The sequence below is a fragment of the Myotis davidii genome, unplaced genomic scaffold (genome assembly GCF_000327345.1).
Source record: "Myotis davidii unplaced genomic scaffold, ASM32734v1 scaffold187, whole genome shotgun sequence".
Taxonomy (NCBI): domain Eukaryota; kingdom Metazoa; phylum Chordata; class Mammalia; order Chiroptera; family Vespertilionidae; genus Myotis; species Myotis davidii.
Window position 1 is genome coordinate 5,513,823 of NW_006383018.1, and position 24,458 is coordinate 5,538,280.

At 37.8% G+C, this 24,458-nt stretch overlaps 2 protein-coding genes across 9 annotated transcripts in view; one reads left to right on the top strand and one right to left on the bottom strand.

Moving 5' to 3' along the window:
- The window catches only part of PPP1R9A (protein phosphatase 1 regulatory subunit 9A), a 230,710-nt gene that overhangs the window by 82,688 nt on the left and 123,564 nt on the right, over positions 1 to 24,458 (top strand). The window lies entirely within an intron of this gene.
- Positions 16 to 775, bottom strand: LOC102773336 (uncharacterized protein C14orf119-like). The gene is given in 1 exon segment (XM_015558302.1): positions 16 to 775. A coding segment is annotated over 1 exon segment (462 nt). The 5' UTR covers positions 718 to 775; the 3' UTR covers positions 16 to 255.

Below are 24,458 nucleotides of genomic sequence, written 5' to 3' on the forward strand. Positions count from 1 at the left end.
GGCTTTCCATCTCCTGGAAAAAAGTAAGCTAGAGGCAGACTGCTACTCTGGATTTGCTTAAATGGAAAACATTTACACTAGTCCAGCGGATGTGCTGTCAACATTGAAATAACCAGGCCCGTACTAGTCAGCAAGCTCAGTCAGTGAATCAGGATACCATCCCCAGACCTTTAAGTGGCACATCTGAAGTTCTCACTGTAGAGTTGTGGCTTCGGCTCCATCAACTATGGTTGTCTTCTTTGACTTTAATGCCTATCAGTCTTTACCAGCTGTAGCAGCCACTGCTTGGTAAAACTTTGCCACGAAGTCTGGCTCACTGACCTCCAGCTGCCTGACAAATTCATTGCGCTCCTCCTCAGCCCAACCTCAAAACCACTGATCCCAAAGACGTAGTTGGCACTCAAAGATACAAGGTGGTCGGTTGGCTCCAGACACACTAAGCTGCTCCAGACCTTCTAGCAATGGCTGTAATTTTCCTGGCACTGCTTTAGTTACCAGGTCTTGTAGGAAACGTTCACGCTGGGGACCTGACCAACTAGCAAACCAGTGAAGAATACACTTCATTTTCTGGGACGTGATGTAAGACATTGGGGGAAAGAAAGAGTTAGTAGAATTGCCTGGCACTGAGGGTAAGAGAGAAGGGAAGGATAGCTGCATCGAAGATGATGATTCCAGTGGCATCCTCCCCTTTCCTCTCACAGGGCACTGAGAGACCATCAGAGTACTTAGGCTCCAACTATCGCCACCGCTTCCATGTTTCCTGAAAACCCTAAGCAAGGCCCTCTACCATGTCTTTTCACTCTTTATTATGTTTTTTGTTGAACAACCATTTATTATTTTTAATTTAGGCATGTTTATCAATTATTTCCTTTATGGTTAAAGCTTTTAGCATACTGTTTTTTTAAAAAAATATTTGTATTGATTTCAGAGAGGAAGGGAGAAGGGGAGAGAGAGAGAAACATCAATGATAAGAGAGAATCGTTGATCGGCTGCCTCCCACATGCCCCACACCGGGGATCGAGCCCGCAACCCAGGCATGTGCCCTTGACCAGAATCGAACCCAGGACCTTTCAGTCCGCAGGTCAACGCTCTATCCACTGAGCCAAGCCGGCTAGGGCAGCATACTGTTTAAGAAATATTTTCCTCTCCCAAGATCATGGACCCATTCTCTTATATTTAAAAAGCTTTATAGTTTGTCTTTCACACTAAGGCCTGAAAATTTACTTGAAGTTTTTTTTTTAAGTTCTTTTTTGGGGGTGTGGTATGAGGGAAGGATTCAATTTAATTGCCCCCTCCCCCATCCTCCATGGATATGTAATTGTCCCAACATTGTTTATTGAAAAGACTTTCCTTTCTGGACTTTCATGAAGTGCTACTTTTGTCCTAAATCAACTCTTCGTATATTATGGATCTGTTTCTAAGTTCTTTAGTGTGTCCTAGTTGTCTTTTGTGTTTGTGTTGTTGTACCAATACTGTGCTATCTTTTATTTATTTTAATTTAGAGAGGGAGAGGGCTGGGAAGGAATGGAGGGGGAGAGAGACATTGATTTGTTGTCTCACTTATTTATGCATTCATTGGTTGCTTTGTCTATGTGCCCTGACAGGGGATTGAACGTTCAACCTTGGTGTATCCAAACGATGCTCTAGCCAACTGAACTGCCCAGTTATAATAATTCATATTCGATAGAATTTTTCATTTTATTCTTCTGCAAGATTGCCTTGTTTTTTCTTGGCTTTTTGCATTTACATTTTACAATTAGCTAGTCAATTTCCACACAGACTGTTGTAATTTTAGGCTGTGATTACATTGACTTTATAGAACAATCTGAGGAAAAGTGACCCTTTAATCCATATAAATGGTGTATCTCTTTACTTATCTGTCTTAAATGTCTCAATAAAATTTTATAAACTTAGATGTTTATGTCTCTTCTTAGATGGATTTCTATTTAGCAATGTTTCTGATGTACAAAATTAAAATAAAAACTAGTATATATAGCAGCAACAAACAAAATAAAAATTTAAAAGATAAAATTTACAAAAACATTGTTCTAAATACAGGCAGTCCTCGGGTTACGTTGGACTCGACTTACGTTGTTTCGTGGTTACGTCGCCATCTCCCACTTATTTATAAAAAAACAAAAAGTTCCGTCATTTCGACGTATGTACATGTGTGCTTTATGTTTTTTATTACTTATTTACCACAAGTAAAGCTCAGGGATTGTTATCTCTCTTTTAAATGTTTTTTACTGTTTCACTTCATTACTGCTCCGTCTGTGCTCCATGTGAGTGACGTAGGTGCTTACGTAGGTGGGTTCCGACTTACGGTGTTAATTGTGTTACGTCGCCGTAGGAAAGGATCTCCCACGTAACCCGAGGACCTACTGTATATTTCAACTTAAGGTTTAAATTTACCACCTTATTTTGTGCTTTCAACTCCTAAAGTTTGTGCTGTTTGATTCTACCAAGATAGTAGTGTGCCACTTACCCACCAGTTTTGTACAGTTGTATCAATTAATCAGAATTATGATATATTCTAACTTGAGAAGTAAGAGGTATTTTATTTTACAGTGTTAATGGCATTACTATATATTCTTACAAATAATCACTTACTCCTTCTAACAGTCTACAAGTGCAGCATTTTGGTTCCTGTTGTATAGCAGATGAAACTTAAATGTAGGGATGTTAATTAGTTTGCCCATAGTCACAGGGCTAGAGAGTTGTGAGCACCTTGATCTGAACCAGGTTGTGTCTAGCACCAATGTCCATGATGTTTTCACTTTAAAAAATGTTTTTATTGATCTGAGGCAAAGAGGAAGGGAGAGAAAGATAGAAACACCCATGAGAGAGAAACATGGATGGGCTGCCTCCTGCACACAGCCCACTGGGGATTGCAACTGGGGCATGTGCCCTAACCGGGATTCAAACCGGTGACCTCTTGGTGCGTAAGTTGACACTCAACCATTGAGTCACACCGGCTGGGCGATGTTTTCACTTTTAACATTTTATCACATAGCAGTGGCTCCAGAAGAGCACAGCATTTCAGAATAGGATGGTAATTGATTATGATAATTAGAAAGCTGAAGCATCAAAATGAATTAATATTCATTTTATGTTGTTTCACTAAGCAAGAGAGAAGATAATGCATTTTGGGAAGATTTCCATTCAATACATTAACATAAAAGTTTAAATAAGCTTGTTGAGCTTTATGATTGAAATTAATTCAAATTTTTTTTTCCTGTAGAAGGTAGGACGTATAAAGCATAAATATAGTACTCATTAATGTTATCTGTTAATGTAGAAACATGTTTTATAGTTAAGAACTCCACTTTTTACATAAAGCTCAATTCTTTAGGATAGAAAAATGTGAAACTTTAGCTTATATTTATATATCTTTTCTCCTTCTGTCAGTGGCTGCCACCTTGCCAAATCCGTGGGAGTTTTATGATCTGTTATCCTCTGAGATCTGTGGATTCATTTAACATTTTGCTGTGATTTTATTGGTTTTGGAATGAAGAACTAAAATCTGACTATAGTTCACTATTCATATAACAAGATTTAAGGATGCTTAGTTTTTAAAAGTTCCTTTGGTCCCATTAGATTTATTTCTGTTTGACTAATGAGTAGATGGAGGGAAAACATTCAAACAGTGCATATGGTTTCTAGAGGTTGTTTTAATAAAAAAAAAATCAGGTCTAGTCAATGAAAGCTTTCAGAAAATGATTTTATGAAAAACTCACATTCTTTTAAATCAAGAGCAGTTTCCCCTCTCCCCCCACCAAAGCTAAAAGTCAGTCGGACCACTTTTTTCCCCCTTATTCTCTGTCTTCTTTTTTGTCAGTTTCTTTAAAATATGTCTTAGCTGTGTGGAGACTTGCCTGAGAACTGTTCCCTGCTGTCGTAGAGGTCAGTAAAATGATAGCTGGAAAAACTCCATATTGTCTACCATGAGGGCTAGGATAGAATAAAAGAAAAATTAGTAAATGCTGTTGTCATTTACAAGGGGTCACGATATAGATTTAAACCATTGCAATCAACTATTTATTTAATTATTAGAATAGTGTGGAAGTTTAAGTTTAAAAGTGTGTATAAACTTAAGGGAATTTTAAATGGAACAAGTAGAATAGAAAAATTAGTGTATTGCATAATAAAACCAAGTATTAGCTCATGAAAATTTAGTACCGGTTCCACAGACACTTTGGTACGTCAAATAGTGTATATCAAGGTTAATTCAGGAAACAGAAACATATGTCTTAAGCTGGAAGATATTTAATGCAGGTAATATAGGTGCTTATAAAATGGATTGAAGATGTAAAAATGGGTTTTAGGCTGTTCCTTGTAGAATGACTTCCAGAGAGACTAGAACTGACCCCCCCTAAGAGCTGCTTACCCCTGAGGCTGTTGCTGGAGCTCTGAATTTACTAACACATTCCCGGGGCTGGTAACCCACTGATCAGCAAGCCAGAATTAAACTGCTGCTGCTATGGTCACAATTGCCTCTTGACACCCAGAAAATTGGAAAGTGCCAGTATAAGCACCGCTGTACAAAACCTCACATTTCTTTGTCTTGGTTTGCAGTTGAAACATCCAATATTGCACAGGAAAATGGCCTTTGCTTGACTTTTGTTTTTATCATCTTAGATAAGTTGCTTCCATTTGCAGAACTAATTCTCACCCAGAATTTTAAGTACAAGAGAAATGTTCTTAGTTTATTGACCTGTCCAACTGTCTAGATGGAGGGAAGAAGGACAGATGAGAATCAGTGAAAATTCTCCAAGTCAGTTCACCCTTTCATTTCTCAGCACTCACACATACTCTCCCACTCATGCTCAGGTTTCCAAGCAACACTAGTGGCAGAACCATGCAGCTGTCACTCTTATACAGGAAATGAGCTCACTTCTCCCCCAGAGGGGTTAGAACAAAGTAACTTTACCCAGTGAATGGACTTTCTTATCCAGTAGAGATTCATATTGAAGTATTTGTGTGTTATATGGGGTTTGCTTTACAATATTTGGGGGGTGAGGGTTTGGGAGGGAGAGAGATGAGGTAAAATTAGCAAAAATGTTGATAATTATTGAGACTAGATTATGGGTACATAGTGATCTATTACTTTTCTCTATTTTTGTATACATTTGAAAATTCCAATAACTACAAAAATTAAGAATATATATAGCCCTGGCCAGGTGGCTCAGTCAGATGGAGCATCATCCCGTACCCCCAAAGGTTGTGGGTAGTATAAATACCAAAACAATCTATCTATATAAAAGCCAAAGTGACCGTCGCAACAGAAACAACTGAACCCACGACCGAACAGGCTGCGTGGGGCGACCAGGCCAGCAGCGGGGTTAGTGTGGGGCGACCAAATGACTGAACAGCAGGTTGTGTGGGGCGACCAGGCCGGCAGGGGAGGGCAGTTAGGGGTGATGAGGTCAGCAGGCAGAGGCAGTTAGGGGTAATCAGGCTGGCAGGAGGGCCAGTTAGGGGCGATCAGGAAGGCAGGCAGATGAGCAGTTAGGAGCCAGTGGTCCTGGATTGTGAGAAGAATGTCCAGCAGTCGGGCATCCCCGGGAGGTCCCAGATTGGAGGCGGTTCAGGCTGGGCCGAGGGGACCCCTCCCCATGCATGAATTTCATGCACTGGGCCTCTAGTCAAACATAAAACAAAGACATTACAACAATCCATGCCTAGGCACATCATATTCAAACTGCTAAAAACCAAAGGCAAAGAGAAAGTCTTGAAGTAAACCAGAGGGGAAAATTACCTTAGCAATAGAGGAATAATGGTTCCTTGGTGGATGTAGAAGCAAAGTTACATATATTTAATGACATGTGTTTAGCAATTTAACAAGGATGTTTTAAATGCTTGCTAAATGTAATGTGTTATAAAAGGTAATGCAGGCTAAAATAAGGTCAACTATCCTCTCTCTTCCCTAATCAAGTAGTTAAAATAGGAGAAAGTAAGAAAATAATAATAATACACATATTTTAAAGTTATCACAAGTGAGGTACCAAAACAGAGTTACAGGGGACTTAGGGAAGGAAAACAGTGTGGCTGGGTGGGTCAGGACCCAGCTCCATGATGACGATATTAAATAGTTAATAATCAACTTCCTTTTCGTTGCCCATAGGAGTTGACCCCAAACTTGACCTTCAGACATCGCTTTAAATTTTCATCTGCCTTTCACTTCCATTTCACTGTGAAAATAGTGACAATAGAGAACTTCGACCTCTAAGTCCATTCCCACCCTTTTCCTCATGCCACATCGTTTTCAGGAGGCACTTCTCATTTTCTGCAGAAACTGTTAACATACGCTTCTCCTCTGTTTCTGTGGTGACCACCTCAAACCTGGCCTGTCTTGTATGACTTTTTCTCTCTCAATACTATCTTTCCAGCGTCATCCACATTCTCCATGAAATGGACTAACCCTGTCTCTCCCATGCTTACACCCTTCTGTGCTTTCCACATCGCCTACAGAATAAAATCTGCCTCTTTAACCCATCCTTCCAGGGCCTGCACATTCTGCCCCACTCTGTACTTTGTGATTTCTGAGAGGAGATACTCCATGAAATAGTTTCCAAACTTACTTGACAGAAATATCCATTGAGAGTCTCCTGGGCCTCTAATGTTTAGCAGAGTGCAGCTTGGGAAGTGCTGGGATTGCATGAAGAATGTGCACTTAGGGGGATGGGGGCAGGAGGGAGAGCATGACTAAAGTCATCTCATAGTAACGAGCACGGAGCGGGGCCAGCTGTGCATGAGGTCATGACATACATTCGTACACGATTCTCAAAAGGCGGATTTCTTCTCCAAGATTTTTAGGAGTGATCCTCTGTGTCTGTTTATAATCTGAAAGACTCTGTCATGCAGAAAAACTAGGAGGGAAAACCTTTCCGCTCTTACTCTCCGGGGAAAGGAGATTTTAGCCATGTTTTTGGAAACTTGCATCGGCAGGATTTAAAGCTTTCCAGAGAGCTCAGTTTTATTTCACCTGCAGTTATATTTCATTTTAACAATATGAGTGTAGGATTATTTGGCAAATTTGAGAAGAAGAGTGTGTGTTCATTTCTCAGAAATATTTGTGCTACTTTTTATAGCCTCTCTAAAACAGTATTTACACTTCTCCAGTTGTCATCCTAAAATATGTATGTGTGGTTGATAATGTTTCTATCACTAAAGCTGTGGTTCATTGAGTATTCATTTATTGAAATTTCTTGTGACTGGAAATATTTTGCTTTACTGGAATAGGGGTAATTGAGTACTAATTGTCCTGTCCTTACAGATTAGTAATCACTCTGAAGTGACTTGTGACACATCAAAAATATCAATTACAGTTTATTACATAATATATTGTTTTAGTTATTATGTATGGTGATTTAAAAGTTCATTGTTCCTTTAAACTGTTTTTAGGACCTGGGCTGGAGGGCCCGTTTGAGGGACTGACCATTGACACTGGGTTTTGCAAATGAAAATGTTAACTTTCCATAGGATCTGCATGTAGTTAGAGGGCAAAATGCATGGCAAGTCATGTGGTACATCCTTGGGAACAGAAGACTATTTGTAGGCATCACCTATAGGTGGGGAGAGGGTCCTCATATCCTCATACCCTCTGTGCCCGGCCTCATCTGGGTACCGGCCTGGGTGTGGCAGGGCTGGTGGGTAGGGTCCCTGGGCTTGCAGGGAAGGCAGGTAGCCAGGAGCTCCCGGTCTAGTTGTGCATGAAATATATCTATTTAAACTGAAGTTAAAGCATCTAACTTTAGTTTTATGCCATCGTAAGTACTGACTTTTCAGAAGAGGTAGAATTAGGAGTGGAGAAGGGGAAAAAAGTTTAGGAATGCCATGATACAAACACATCGTGACAGTGAAAAAGGTCTCTTTATGAAAATTTGGCTTAAAACCCTGAAATTACTGCTGTCCTACTGCTTTTTGAAACTGACTTTTTATTAGAAGAGTCAAAAGGCATGTCTCTTTAGGTAGAGAACTTTTCTACATGAAATGAATTTAAGAATGCTATTTTACAGTCCATTTTTAGTCTCATCAACTGAAAATATCCAATGTTGTTACAGCCATGGTTTATTTATGGTGCCTTGAAAAATAAACCATTCACTGTGATTCACTTAAGTTTTAGATCATTGGCAGTGTGTCGTTTTATTATGTGATCTCTAAATATCTCTGCCTGTGCAACCTCCATATTTTTCACAAGTGTATAAATAATGGGAACCTCATGATGTTCTGATATAAAGCAAAACTTCTTATTGATGTTGAATTTAGTCAGTAAATTGGCTAATGTTATTTTCATGATCATGACAGAGAGAAAGCTCTCAAGCTACGAAAATAGAACGGTTCTAAAAGCATTATTCACATGTTGAAATAAATTCCAAGCAGTCCTAGACTTTTAGCTGACAACTCTCCTTTTGGAATTATTATGTTTCTGATATATATATATATATGTGTGTGTGTGTGTTTTTGCTGAAAAATATTCCATTAAGACAGATTTTAGATATTCTGTCTGCTATACAATTTCGCTAACTTAGAACCAATTTTTTATTTTTATTTTTTTTAATATATTTTATTGATTTTTTACAGAGAGGAAGGGAGAGGGATAGAGAGTTAGAAACATCGATGAGAGAGAAACATCGATTAGCTGCCTCCTGCACATCTACTGGGGATGTGCCCGCAACCCAGGTACATGCCCCTAACCGGAATCGAACCTGGGACCTTTCAGTCCACAGACCGACGCTCTATCCACTGAGCCAAACCGGTTTCGGCAGAACCAATTTTTTAAATGTTCTCCCTTCAAAGCTGGAGACATGGGAATGTTGCTACTGTGCGGTCACAGGAACACGTTATAAAAAATGAGACTGCTAAATTAAATCTTTTTCACTTTTTAAAACTACATAATCATATTCCTATGTGATATTTCCATCACTTAAGGGAATGAGATTTCAAATTACATTCTAGGGAGACCTAAGTTCCCCTGGGGTTCTCCTTCACTGGGGGTGTGTGCATGCTCTCAGGTAATTAATGCTGCCTCATTAGGGTAATACAGGAAGAGCAGCAAGACTTACTTCTGCCTTCAATAATTGCACTGAGTAGAAACAGGCACGTTCCACGAAATAAATGCCTTTGCTGTCTATATGGTTACAACACTTCGGACAGTAATCGATAACATACAGCACAAATGAGTGAGAAACTGGGAAGTGATGTACTCCTCTGATAATAAACTGTTCACACGTCATTTCCAGACGTGGGCTGAACTTTCTACATTCCACAGGCCGCCCCAGTCATTTGTTCTCTACTCCTAATTCTGCCTTTTGTCTTAATAACTCTCCCCAGTTCTGTCCTGAAATACTAAGCCTCCTAGTCACTAATTTGCAAAGGTTTTGAAGTAGATCAGAGGTAAGATTTAAGTGGATCGTTCTTTAGCTTGACCGAGATATAAATTCCACTTATCTCAGAAGAAAAATAACACATTACATGAATTTGACCGGAAAGGAGAAACACCCAAAGAAGCCCTAGAGTTGAGTGAGGGAGAGGAAATGAGGCCATTACTGTTTTCTTAGTTGTTTGTAGTTAATTTCTGGTCACTGTCCCCCAGGGCCTGTTCTAAACTGCTTCCTCTCTCCTTAAATCCTGAAAGCCACACTTTATCCATCACTCTCACCTCCTGTTTACTGAAAAGATTGAGGCCACCTGAAGTGACTTTCCTCTCCTTCCTTCTCTTCTACCTTAACTGTCGCCCTTCGTCGGCGCTCCTGTTCTGTTTTATTGTCTTTTCTACTGAGTGTAAGCGAAGTTTAGAAGAAACAGTGTGAGCATTTTGCCCCTGCATTTTGAAAGATAAGGAATGTAATGTCCATTTTCTGTTTTTAATTTACAGGGTTTTAATGAGTCTAAAAGAGGAGAATGAATATGAGAATGGCTTAAATTATACAGGGTGGTACGATAAGTAAGTTGTTGTTGTTAGCAATCTTTTCCATTACTTGAGCTGGATATAGTTTGATCCAGTTTTTGTTAATGGCATAGATTTGGTTTAAAAGCCTGAAGCAAAACTTGAGTGGGTTCAGTAGAGAGCAGGACTGACAAAAAGAGAAAAATAGTTCTAAAGTAAAATTGAAAATGCTTGGGACTTTATTTTGTCCTTATAAAATTAGGTAAGATGACTAACTCCTTAAACTATTATTACATTGACATATACTATACTTTCTCTTCAATAATCAAATGGAGAAAATGGTCTTAAATTGCAGCTACAGAGAATAGTTAATTACTAGTATAATTTCAGAATAAAAGTGTTATAAATTAACAGGCTACTAAAAGAAGCTGTAGAGTTCTTAGCATGGTGTATCATTAAGATTGGGTAATATTTCTATTAAATGTTTCAGATATGTTTTCTAAAAGCTGTTAACCTAATAACCTCTTGCCTCACCTGTAGCCATTTGTACTCTACTTTTTTATAACTTCAGAATTTGGAGCAGCATATGAAGCACTTTTTGTCCCTCTTTTGTTCTATTTAACATTTTTCCAACCACGCACGTTTTTCTAAAATCTAAGATGCCTCCACAGATGGGGATTCTCTGCTGTGGATTCCAGATTATGGGGACATCAGCTGTTGTTTATTTGCGACTGACTTCTCACCTTCTTTTGCATACCAATTTGAAATGGCCTTTTTCTAAAGAATCTATCATCTTTGACTAAATTAGATAGAAATAAAAGGCCAGGGATCCTCAAATAAAAAAAAAAAGCAAACAAACATTCAGATCTGTTGACCCTGCAATTCCAAAATTATTTCTAAATGCTTATTACCAACTTGGTTGATCAAGTCTTCTTTCCTTCTTCCTTCGCAGATAAACAGTGACCTGCAGCCATCTATGACCGCTGAGCTAAATGTACTGTGATATTTGTAATGGAAAAGTTTGTGTCTACCTTGGTTTTAGTACTGCCTCTCTCCTGGAGTTGTTGCTTTCAACAATGGAGTAATTCAGGAGAGCAGAGAAGGACTAGTTAGAGCCCTCCAGGTGGTGTGTAACACACACCATTGTTGGCAGCCCCTGAGAGGTTTTTCACATTTACCTCCACTGGAGTTAGAGTCCTTCCAGCCTCAAGATTAAAGTCAGCATGTCATCTTTTTGTATTATTTTTAATGGCTTTTTCCTTCTATAGTACAACTTATAGTAGGGACTATTAAGTCATTGTTTTGAACAAATGCTTTAAGGTACATTTTTTAGTTGTTGTATACCAAATCAGTCACAGAGAGCCATCAACATAGTTCCAGTCCTTAATGACACAATCTTTACCTCTCATTTCCAACTCACTGTAAACCTTTCCTTTTTCAAAAATCCCCTTCTTGAGCCATAATCGCTTTAGTTCTCCAGGATCTTTTTGTGCCTGTTGTGAATGAGCTCATTGTTCTTTCACAGTAAAGAATGTTTCTGATACTGCTTTCTGGTAAATATAGTTGAGTGCCCTAGCGGACATTCTTGTTGAGCCCCAAAAGTCTATTCTGAGTACACTGTCTCTCAGACTCTACGTTTGCTGAAATGCAAGGAGGAGAGTTTGAAGAATTTACCCAACCTGACTAGGCTATTTTAGATGTCTTCAGTTTTCCTTTTGGATTTGCAGTAACTGTTGCCAGCTATGGAAATGAGTTCATTGGGGAACACTTCATCTCTTTTGCATTGTATGAGGCATATATTTAAGGGGACAGACACATTGTTGAGGCAGTTTTATTCTTTTAGGCTTTGGCAGTTAGAAGTTATCCATATAGAAAATGTTTGTAGGTTTTTTAAAAAAAATGTATGCTATAGGCTAAACAGATGCAACAAAATATAAGTATAAAGGCATGCTGGTTAATAATTATTTCCTATTTTTCCTTAGAATACAGTTTTATTTTATGATCAAATTAAAATAAGACTTTAGTTATATTTTCCCAGATTTAATTTTTTAAAAGGTATAGCTGTTAATAGAATAAGAAAGACTTTATTATGTTTTTAATTCCTCATTTAGCTTTACATAAAACAAAATGTATATTCAATCATAGTACAAAAAGTCTAACATAAAACCAGCTGTAGTGCAAATGTTGACCTTTATTTTTCTTAGACCAAGATGATAAAAATTCAGGAGCATTTTCCTATTTAGTAGTTAGCATCCATTAAATCTGTCTTATGACTACTTGTATTATAACCCCTTCATTTATCAATTTTAAAGTACTCATTCAAATAAATTATATGACTGGCAGGGTTTTAAGATAAATAACTAACTTGAGAAACTTGGATGTGAAAGATAAAAAAAATATTATGCAAGAAATACAATAATAGAAATATTATTAGGGCAGTTTATTTTATATAATTGTTTCTCTACTTTAAAAAACAACAAAACAAAACAAAAAAAACAACCTCCGGAACAAACTTTATCCATGATTTCCAACTTGTATGTGTGTGGTGGGTGAATTTAAGAGTTTTGCAAATCCCAGCCTTCACTACAGGTTGAATTAATAATTGGTGACTTACATATGTACTGCTATTTTCCATATGTATTTAGAAGAAATCCTATTCAATGAGATGTGAATTTATTTATATGGTTATCAAGTTCATAGTAGCTCTTTGGTCATTCTATGCCTTTTTCAGTCAGTTGATGCTTAAATTGCATCTACTATCATGTGATGAATCGATGAAAATAGTAGATTTTGAAAATGAATGACCAGACTCTTGCTGTTGGATCTCTGGCTTTAGAGAGCATATGTAAGCACTCTTGGGGCTGTCATAGTTTGGTAGAGAATTTTGAGCCTTTGCTGAGAATGGCTCTTTGGTTTGGCCTCCTTACTGATGATCACACCTTTATTTGGGTGATATTGCCGACTGTGTGCATAATGCTTTCATTTTGTGTTTCTATTAAGCTCCTCCTCGAAAACTGCTTATAGAGTTTATCCTGTCTATTCTCACCTCATGATCAGATGTCACCTTTCCTAGAAGCCCTGAGCACTGACACTCTTTTCAGAACAAAAATTTTTCAAGCATTATTATAGTGACCCCTTGCTTTTAACATGGGCCCTGTTTGCCTTTTCATTGTCATCAATGAATTTTTGTTTTGCTCAGAGTAGTTTAAGTATATGTCAGCCTATGTCATCTTACTGACTCTTAATTCTTTTTGCTTTTAGTATGTCTAATCCCTTGAGAATGATTGCAAATTAAACAAAAGCAATAGCAGTTCATAAAACTATAACAGAAAACTTTTTTTTTTCTAAAAAAGGTGGTGTTTAATGTCTTTGAAAATTCTCCACTGAGCATTTTCTATAGGTATCAGCATTCAAAAAACTTTGCAGTAGGTTTTAATTTTCTTAATTGTTTTCCTGTACCTGAGTTGACATTTGGAGATTTAGCAGTACTCATAGGAAACATTTGTCAGAATATGTTATTTGGTGATGATGGGTAATTAGAGTATCCCCTTTTGATTCAAGTAACCTATTTGACTGCTGCACTGCTCCTTGTATAAATATGGTGAGCTTTTAGTTCTTTCTTTGCTTAAGACCATAGAAGATAGGTTTGTGGTTTTTTAAATTAAATTTATTGGGGTAACAATAGTTAATGACATGATATAAATTTCAGGTATATAACCTTATAATACATCTGTATACTCCATTGTGCGCTCACCACCCAAAGTCTAGTCTCCTTACGTCACCATATTTTGAGCCCCTTTAGCGTCTTTGTTCTCCCCTCCTGCCCCCTTCCCCTCTGGCAGTCATTATTCTGTTTTCTGTGTCTATGAGTTTGCTTGTTTTGTTTGTTGCTTTTTGTTTTATAGCCCACATATGAGTGCAATCATATGGTTCTTGTTCTTTTCCCTCTTACTTATTTCATTTAGCATGATACTCTAAAGATCCATCCATAATGTCACAAATGGCTTTTTTTCATTTTTTTTATGAATGAGTAGTATTTCATTGTATGTGTATAACACATCTTCTTTATCCAATAATTTGTTAAAGGACACATAGGTTGTTTCCATGTCTGGGCTATTGTGAATAGTGCTGCAGTGAACATAGGGGTGCATATATCTTTATGAATAAGTCTTTTCAATCCCAGAGGAGGGATTGCTGGGTCATATAGTAGCTCTATTAATTTTTTTTGTGGAACCTCTATCTGTTTTCCAGATTTAGTGGCTGTATTAATTTACATTCTCTCCAGCAGTGTATGAGGGTTCCTTTTTCTCTACAACCTCTTCAATACTATTTCTTGTCTTATTGATAATAACTATTCTGACATATATGAGGTGATATCTCATTGAGGTTTTGATTTGTATTTCCCTTATAACTAGTGATTTTGAACAACTTTTCATATATCTGTTGATCATCTATATATCTTCCTCAGGCCCTCTGTCCATTTTTTTAAAACTGGATTATGTGTTTTTGTTGTTGAATTGCTTGAGTTCTTTATATATTTTGGTTATTAGCCCGTTATTGGATGTATCATTTACAAATATCTTCTCTCATTCAGTTTGTTTTGTTGATGGTTCCTTTTGTTGTACAGTTAATTATTATGACTTAAATAATCCACTCCTAATGAAATATGTGTTATGGTGTTAAAACAAGTTATTTTTGGGAAAAGAACCTTGGTATAAGAGGCAGAAAATACTATTTCCTTGGATTACCTTAAGCTTTCACTGATTGTCTTTCCCTTCCTGAACCTCAGTTTTCAAATTTGATAAGGAGGATAACACTTTCATTGACCATCTCACATTATTAGTATGAAACATGTTTGGGAAAGGACTATACAAACTGTCAGTAGAGTCCCAGCTGGATGAGCGTGACCTCACGGTTTGATTCCTGGTTAGGGCATGCTTTGTGTTTGGGTTGTGGCTCCATCCCCGGTAGATGGCGTGCAGGAGGCAGCCATTTAATTATTCTCTCCCTCTCCCCTCCTCATTGAAATCAATTAAAAAAAATTATCAGGGGGTTTATAATTAGAAGGTGTTATCATATTTTTGCACTTCTCTCCCACTTAAAATATTGCTATTTTCCAACTTCCCCATTTCTATTAAGACCTCCAGGCTAAAACCTTAGGAAACTTAACTCTACCCACTCTTTTGTACTTGACATGGAATTAAGTCTCTAAGCTCTGTTAATTTTTCCTTTGAAACATCTCCAATATTGGTTTTTATGACCACTATTTAACTCCCAACTCTACTGCCTCATCACTTTTCCTAGATTACTCTGATAACATGTGTCATGTTTGCTTTCTCCTCCTCTCACCAAAGGCAGCTTATCCTTTCTTAGAAGAGATGTTTGCCAACAACCGTCAGTGACCCCACACAGCTTGTCTGAAAACATCCACATTTCTAGCCTGGTCGGTGGGATCTTCTGAAGTCATACTCTGCATGTTAATTTCTGCCTAACGTCCATCTCCTCAGTTTCTTATTAATACACCCATTTCTGCGTTGCCCCCACCCCCTACTTGTTTCTCATTGTAACCTAGAATGTTCTCCTACAGAATACCTTTCTTCCAGGAAGCCTTTTCTGACAGCACCTCCCCATATTTAACTCAACTTTAAAAACTTCTTCCACTTATTTTCTGTTACATCGATATTGTGTACCTTTTCTAGCTTCCATCTATTGAGTACCAACCATAGGCCAAGAATAATATTCTAAATATTCTGTTTAATAATTACAAAAGTCAATCTAAAGCAACCCAAGGAAGGCGTTAAAGCAGTAATTTACTCCCTTGTGTTATTATTTAACTGTTGTATATAAATGTGCTTTCAATCTAAAAAATTTAAAAGCTTTCAGAAGGCAAGACCTGTGTCTCATACTTTTCACTTGCACATGCTATTAGCAATATTAAGTTCTCACTTATACTTGTTAAAATTGCATATGCATGATGTTTCTTATCATCCAGCACACTTAAAACCTATGAATTTGTGTATTAAAGAAATTTAATGGCACAAGAACTTCTTATCTAAACAATTAAATTGGAATGACAAAAGTTCAGTGAATTTGCTAAATGCTTTGTAATCATTCATTATCCAGGAACAATTTTAAGACCATGGGATCTATGTGGTATTCACCCTTTCCCCCCAAGAAATCAACACACTGGTTTTATAGTCATAAGAAGATAATTTCAATGTAACAGTGGAATACTTTGAGCAGCATAGCAGATTCTTTGCCCCTTTCTTTTAATACTGGTTACTTCAAACCCTGGGGCTCACAGTGGTTTGAGGTTAATGAAGTGTTGCATTCTTATTAGCCATGGTGAGTTTATGGTGTTACAGAATACCAGGTTTTTCTTGCCATTTGATTTTCCCCCTGCCATATCATTTTGCTGCATTTTTCAGTTTGCAAATTCTACATGCATTATGTTACCATATTCCCAGAAGTCACTTGGCGATAGCCAAGTTTGCCTGAAGTAATACCAATGGCATTTACAGCTGTATATAATATCAGTTCACATCATGAAGCTTATCACTGATCTATTTAAACCAGCTCTTAAGAAAAACTGAATTTATACACCCCTGAACCTTAAAAAGGCCAAAATCTAAATGAAATATTTATATTTGGACATTTGCTGTGTACTTCAGCCAGGATATTCTAAAAATAATCAGACATATCAGCACTAAAATTTGTGAGACAACTTCAAGTTACATCCAAATGTTGATTGACTAAATTATCAATGCAATTTACTGCTTTTAAACATATTGTTGAATTTTTGTCTCTCTCTTCCCCCCCCCTTTCTCTCTCTCTCCCCTTCCCCCCTGCTCCCTCTGTGACACATATATTGTTTGGAGACTTAGGAAATAAAGGGGAATTTATGACTTCATCAGAGGCCTCATTAGGGAATATGTTTGGCTTCCATGCTGAGTTTCTCCTTTTTTCTGCTGCTGCTGTTCCCAAGAATTTCAGTCTTTGCACTCACATAATTCGGGGGATTTCTAATACGACATCGTTTAGCCACAGCTGTTTTAGATACGCCACAAATTGTAGTTGTATGACATAGATTTTTTTTCCTGAATGTGGAGAAAAGCAAAGACTACAGAAAAGAAAACAAAACAGGGAAAACTTAAACTGTCTCCATAGTAATTGAATAATTCATGCAGCCAAAATGCTATAGTTGAGTAGTAACTACCTAGCTTTTAATACAATGTCAAATGCTAGTGGTTTCTTTCTCATTGAGTGCAGATGTGGTCTATTCTGCATCTCTAGGGTGGTTTATAAGAAATTATGGTCATGGAAGAGAGGTTTAATTTGGGTTTGCTCCATGAACTTGAGGCATTTTTCCCAACAAGGAACTGGCGGGTGAGTTTTACGTACATTCAAGAAAGAAATGCAGAAAACTTGCACAACCTCTACAACTTGGAAAACCACCCCTGTATTTTATTTTTCTTTCTAATCCCCTCTGAATTCATTTGTTAATAACCCTCTTCTTTACTTACTCATTTTTATCCCTTCCACTTACCCAATTTTCTACTTGGAATAACTTTTTTGTGTAACAGAATCAATTAGATTCCTTCTTTCTATACCCTTTCAGTATACTAATGAAGAGAAATTAGTTATATTGAACAATTGTTCTTAAATTTGTCTCAATTACCTCCTCCCCAATCATCCATTTTTCTTCTCATCCATTAGTACATCAGGAATTGGAAAGACTTTTATTCTGAATAACTGGAATAACCAATATTTGCCAATCAGAGAGTTACATAGAGCGAAGGTGAGACACCTGAGTACTAGAAATGCATGGAGAACATTTGGAAACATATATTCAAGTGTGTACCTACAGGTTCTGACTTAGTACTCCTAAAGTGGTCCTGTGAATAAGGACTGGAATTAATGGATAACAGCATTATTCTTAGGTCACCTTCATTAATTTTCCAAGGCAGCGATTTTTAAAACAAGCAATACCTGACTATTTAGTCATGGGCACTGATCTCTTTTCCCTTGGATTGTCCAATAAAAAAATGACAACAGTCAACATAACAGTAGCCATTCGATGTCAATTCATCAAAATCATACCTCTTTTTGTCTGGCGATTGTGGCTCAGTGGTTGAGCATCACTGACCTAGGAGGTCATGGTTTGATTCCCCTTCAGGACTCATGCCTGGTTTGTGACCTCGATCCCCAGTAGTACGGGGTGTGCAGGAGGCAGCTGATCAATGATTCTTTCTCATTGGTGTTTCTATCTCTCTCCCTCCTCCTTCTTCTCTCTGAAATCAATAAAAAAAGTTAAATCTATATTTTTGTCAGATCAGCAAAAAAATATTTTTTTGTGTGTGTATCACAGAATTTTAGTAATTTGTTTTTGTGTTCCATGAGATGAAAAAATGTTAAAAATCACCGCAGTAAGGATTGGTTTAAAAAGGGAAAGAAAAACACTTTTGTTCTTTTATAGATTTACCTCTCAGAAGTCCTATCATTAGCTAGACTGTTTTAGTTGGCTCATAAGTAAAAAAGGATGATTTGGGCTAACCTAAAATAACTAACTGGACTACTGATGGATCTACTAGTAGTATGAATTGTATTATTAGTAACATTAGATGGATACACTGGAAAATGAAAAGAATTGTAAGATGCTTTTCCTGAAAAAAAAGAAGAAAAATATATCAGAAGGTATATGTGTTTGTGCTAGAGATGGAACCCACCTAGTAAATGAGAACATGGAGTTTGCAGGAGGAGAGTCTTTAGTCTTGTGTTAAAGGGGTAAGATCTAAAGGGAGATTGTGAGGCAGTTACTAGAGAAGTGGGAAGAACACAGGAAAGATGTGTCTAAATAGCCAGGACAAAAGAATATTTCAAGGAGGGAGTAGTCAAATGTCTGAAGCTGCCATAGAAGTCAAGTAAAATGAGGTCTAGAAAGTTGGCTTTACCAAAGGAAGGGAGGGGGGAGGATGATGGGTGGGGTGGAAGATTCTTGTATCAAAGACATATTTTTTAAACTTTAGTTATCCATATTTTTTTCCCATTTCTAATTATCATCCCATCTATTGTTCACTGGTTTTCTTCTTTACTTCTATAGGTGATATTGCATGGCTAAAAATAATCAAAATTTTATAAGAAGGTATATTTAAGATTTACTTCACAATCATTCCAGGCCTCTTCTACCCCTTTCACCTAGCTACTTATAAACAACCATTCTTATTGTCCTTTCATGTTTCTTTCCACAAAGTTCCAGAGAAATCTATCACATAGCTTTTTGATACTTACGAAAATCCCACTCTCTCTAAAGTACAAGTGAATAACAACATAGTAATGAGCTCTCAGCCCAGGACTCAGAAAGCCTTGAGCCAGTCTGCCATGTGACTGTGTGATTAAACTGCCCAAGCACATGTCCCAAATAGGCTGTGGCCTGAGCACTAAAGGTAGACTAAAGTTCATGATCTGTTACTTCCTCTGTCTATGTCTGTTAACCCTGAACCTAAGCAGTTGGCATTTTATGTGAGGTTGAATATGACAGAATTTATTTACATTAAGTGTAGGTTTTAAGGATAAAAGAGTCTCTGATGTATTAGCCCTTACACAATAAATGTGTACCATAATACTCCACTACCAGACTAGAATTTTAATTTTATTTAGTTTCCTCCATTCCCAATACACTAAGTCCTTCCAAGATTATGGAGACATTGGATCCCCATCCAGATCCCCCTTCAGCCCTTTTGTTTTGTCCTCCAAGAGTCGGAAGAATGCAGCAATGTCAAAGAGTTGCTGAAAAAATGTGTGACTGAAAGTTTTGCCTTTGATGGTGGGAGGCATTAAGGTGAAGGAGAAGCTAACGGTCTCAGAGACCTAGCAGACAACTTGGAAATGGTCCTGGAAATGGAACAAACCCAAGATGTAGACTAGTTCTCTAAGCCAATCATCTACAGTGCCTTCAGACCCATCAGGTTAAAGCCTTTTATGTGTCCAGGCTTAAGAAACTGAAATCCTGTGTTTGAGTTCTTGTCACACAGTAACATGAGGCTGACAAGTAAGTGTCTGAATAAGCTGACGTCCCACACTAGACACCTCTAGGAGTTCCAGGCAGACCATGCAGTTTGGCAAGGAAGTGGGTCAGAGTTGAGGATTTATAGAAATTACTTTATGGAGCAGGGATTAAAGTACATGCCAGGAATTCAACTTGGACACTAACTAATAAAGAGCAGATACATAAAAGAAAGGTGAAAGACAAATACCACATTATTTCACTTATATGTGGAATCTTATGAACAAAATCAACTAACAAACACAATAGATTCATAGATACAGAGAACAGACTGACAGTTGTCAGAGGGGAGGGGTGTTGAGGGGCTGGGTTAAACAGGTGAGGGATTAAGCAAAAAAGCAAATAAACAAAAAACTCATGGACACTGACAACAGTATGGTGATTGCCAGAGGGAAAAGGGGGTGGGAAGGCTGAAAGAGTAAAGGGAGGGATACATAGTGACGGAAGGAGAATTGACTTTGGGTGGTGAACACAAGACATATATGATATATTATAGAATTGTACACTTGAAACCTATATAATTTTATCAACCAACTAGAGGCCCATTGCATGAAGAGATTTGTGCAATAGGCCTTCCCTTCCCCTCGCTGCCGGCACCGGTTTTCCTCTGGCACCTGGGACCCAGGCCTTCACTCTGGCCACAGCGGAGAAGCCAAGCCTCTTCAGCCTCAGTCTTCACTCTGCCAGAGCCTTCAGTCTTCGCTCCTCCCCTGGGTATGCAAATTAACCACCATCTTTATTGGGTTAATTTGCATACTCATCTGATTGGCTGGTGGGCATAGTGGAGTGACACCAATTTGCAGGTTTCTCTTTTATTACTGTAGATGTCACCCCAATAAATTAAATAAATGTTTTTTAAAAAGAAAAAAGGAAGGTAAAGAGGTCATATCCTTTTCATCAGTGCCCATCAAGGTCTTTCTTAAGTAGTCCTGTAACGGATCAGGTGTTTACATAAATTAGATAAAGGAAACACAGAATTTTGGCTTGCTATACACTATAGTTAAAGAAATAAGGTCAGAAGCTCCCAAACTTTCCCCACAAGTTAAAATTAAATTTATGCACATCATCTAAATGTGGTTTTGCAACATCATGGCTTAGATTCCACCCAACTTCACTGGGTCAGGTAGCCTGATTCACTGTAGGAGATTCATATTCCAATTTAGATATGACTTTAACATAAGAATCTGGTAGCATGTAACAACAAGCTCATTTATACATCACTCAACTATACACTCTCCAAATGAGTGTATGTGAATGTGAATATTCCATTAATCCCAGCATAATTCAGACTGTGAATGTACATAGACTAGGAGATATTCCTAGTTTATGGGATAGATGACCCAGGAAATTGGGAGGCAATCGTAGTGTCTGGGATATGGAGTGATAGGGCATGCACACACAGAAACTACCTTCCGCTTTAAATATGTTATGTATATTGAGATATAAATTTATTACAACAGAATCCTGTAATAACATGGGATTTTTAAAGTCATTTGCATTGTAAGGAGAGTCCTATGTTCAGACAATGAAAACACCTGGGTAAGAAAGACACCTGGATTTTCTGGCTTCCTGCCTTTCTAAGCTTGTGCTAGGCTCAATGCAATGCTACCAATGGGAAGGTCTCTCTGGAAATCTATAGGAAGTTTTAAATATGTATGACCTAATATCTATAAAAATATTAAGTAAATAGGAAAAATTCTGTAGGTGATATTCTAATAAATGCAGTTTAGAATATTATCACTTATTCATAAAGTAATTTTAAAAAGATACAATAGGCCTTTAAAATGAGTTGCCATCAGTCTTTTTGTGTCTTTGTCTCTGTTAGTAACATGTTGCAGAGTAATTCACTATTACACACGATACTATAAAACTTTATTAATACGGAACAGTGTACCTGAAAATGACTTGTAAATTAATGGTTTTAAAAATAAAAACAGTGACCTACTAGGCTAGTGAATGGAGAATTTGCTTAAAATACCTTCCTGATTTGAACAAACCTGGATTACCATGAAAAGATGCTAGCCTAAGGCTCAAATTCTTTTTAAATTAAACCACCAATGCAATTTAATTGAAAATAGTCCCATTAACTTGTATCCTCTTGGTAATTGTTTTGGTTCTCATTTTCCCTTGACAAGGGCAATTGTGTATATCATGAAGATAGAAGAGTCTACTCCTTTGCAGGGCTGACACGATGGGTGGAGTTGGGGGAATGAATTAGGTGACCTTTCAGGGTGAGTGGAGCATTCTGCCCAAGACTTTGTTATTGTGCAGATTGAGAAATCAGTGTTCAGGCTCAAACTTTCACCCTGGTTTTCATGAAAAGCACATGACAATTAACATTTGAGAGGGCTTAAGAAGGGAATTGCAAACACCAGCTTCCCAGTCCCATATGTGCTGGTGTGCAAAAGAGAACCAAAGATGTGCTTTGCTGGTCCTTCTTGCTTCTTCAAATAATTCAGCTGATAGATGAGTGATGTGTTTTTCCCTTTTAGTTGTGATTGTTGTAGTATGATTATGAAATTATACATTTTTCTTTATATCACTCCTCCGCCCGCCCCCCCCCCTTTTTTTTGCTTCTAGGAGAGCCACTAAATGTTTTAAAGAAACATATCCACAACAGGCTTTGCTGTCAGAGTCCTTGTGTTTGTGTTTCTCCTTTTATGAAAGGAGTGTTGCTTAGTAGCAGTAGGGCTGTGGGTGTTTGGTGGCAGATGGGGGACTGCAGGGCTGCAGCTGCAGTCTTGCAAATATTGTTAAAATAAACTTCCATTGCAAATTGACTGGTCAAATAGGGTGTCATTGTGATGAAGCAGAGTCGAAAGTCTAATGTAAAAAAGAGTAAAAGCATTTATCTGATTCATGGAAACTTTTATGGTGAGCAGTGTTGATGAGATTTTTGGGCAGAGAATCGGTGGGCTGTGACCCTAAGAGGCCCCTAGGGAATGACTGGAAAAAGTGTACTAATGGATTATTTTGATGAAAGAGAAAGCAATTACATTATTTATTCTCAGAAGTTTTCATTTCACAAACTAATCTTGCATAACCTTACAATATGGGTTCTTATGTGTGCATACGATAAAGTTTGGATGTGGTAAGTTTGCATACTAATTAGCTGTTACTTGGCCTGTACTGGATAGCACGGAGTGTTGCAAGAATAGTCATCGCAGTTCACAGCTAAGTATCTGGAGCTATACTGCCTGGGATTGAACCCCAATTTTAGCATTTACTGTTTGTGACTCCTGGGGCAATTATTAACATCTCAGTTTCTCAAACTTTCCTTATGTTTGAAATGGTGGATAATATTAAATCTATCTCATAGGGTTGGTGTGAACACTTAATAATTATGAAAAGGTACTTAGAATAGTTCCTGACAACACAGTTATAGTATATAAACTGTTATTTTTTCAGGAATTTATTTTAGGAGGGGGGAAAGTGGGGAACATCTGTAATACTGTCAGCAATAAAAATATTAAAAATAATTTTATAATTTCTAATATTTGTAGATTATGCCATTTTAATGTTACTATAATTTATTGATCTGTCCCCCATTATGGACTGTTTAGCTGTTTGCCCATTTCAGATTTAAACAATGCTGCAAAGATTGTCTTTGTTCTTATGATTTTTGTACACTTATAGTATCTATAGGCACTATAGTAATAAAAGCATAATATGCTAATTAGACTGCACAACCAAATGACCTTCTAGACGTCATTCTAGATGAAGCCGCGGCGGTGGCGGAGGCCAAGGCAGAGGCAGTTAGGGGCGATGAGGCAGGCAGGCAGAGAGGTTAGGGGCGATCAGGCGGGCAGACAGGTGAGCAGTTAGGAGCCAGCGGTCCTGGATTGCGAGATGGATGTCCGACTGCCAGTTTAGGCCCAATTCCCTAAACTGGCAGTCGGACATCCCCTGGGGGGTCCCGATTGAGAGAGGGTGCAGGCCAGGCTGAGGGAACCCCTTCCCGTACACGAATTTCGTGCACAAGGCCTCTAGTAAATATATAAAATCCTTAAAGCATAATTCTTGTGCCAAAAACTACATATTTTAAATTTCCTTGGATGTTGCAAAATTGCACTACACAATGTGTGAGGCTGCTTTTCTCCTCTGGTCTTCTTCAGTACCAAACATTACTGACTTTTCTGTTTTTGTTAATGTGAGTAGTGACTGGTGATGATAATTTTTATTTTAATTTACATTTAATTATAACTAGACTCAAATATTAATAATTTCAAAGTAGTAAAGATGGATTATTCAATAAATGATATTGATAAAACAGTGCTAACCATTTTGTGATTTTGTGCCGGAAAGATAGATCCTAACTACTAGAGGCCCAGAGCACGAGATTCGTGCATGGAGGGGGTAAGGGGGGAGTCCCTCAGCCCAGCCTGCAGTCCAGGACCCCTTGGGGGATGTCTGCCTGCTGGCTTAGGCCCAATCCCCAGGTTGGCAGACAGACATACCTCTCGCAGTCTGGGGCTCTCACAGTCCCAGACCCCTCACTCCTTACCA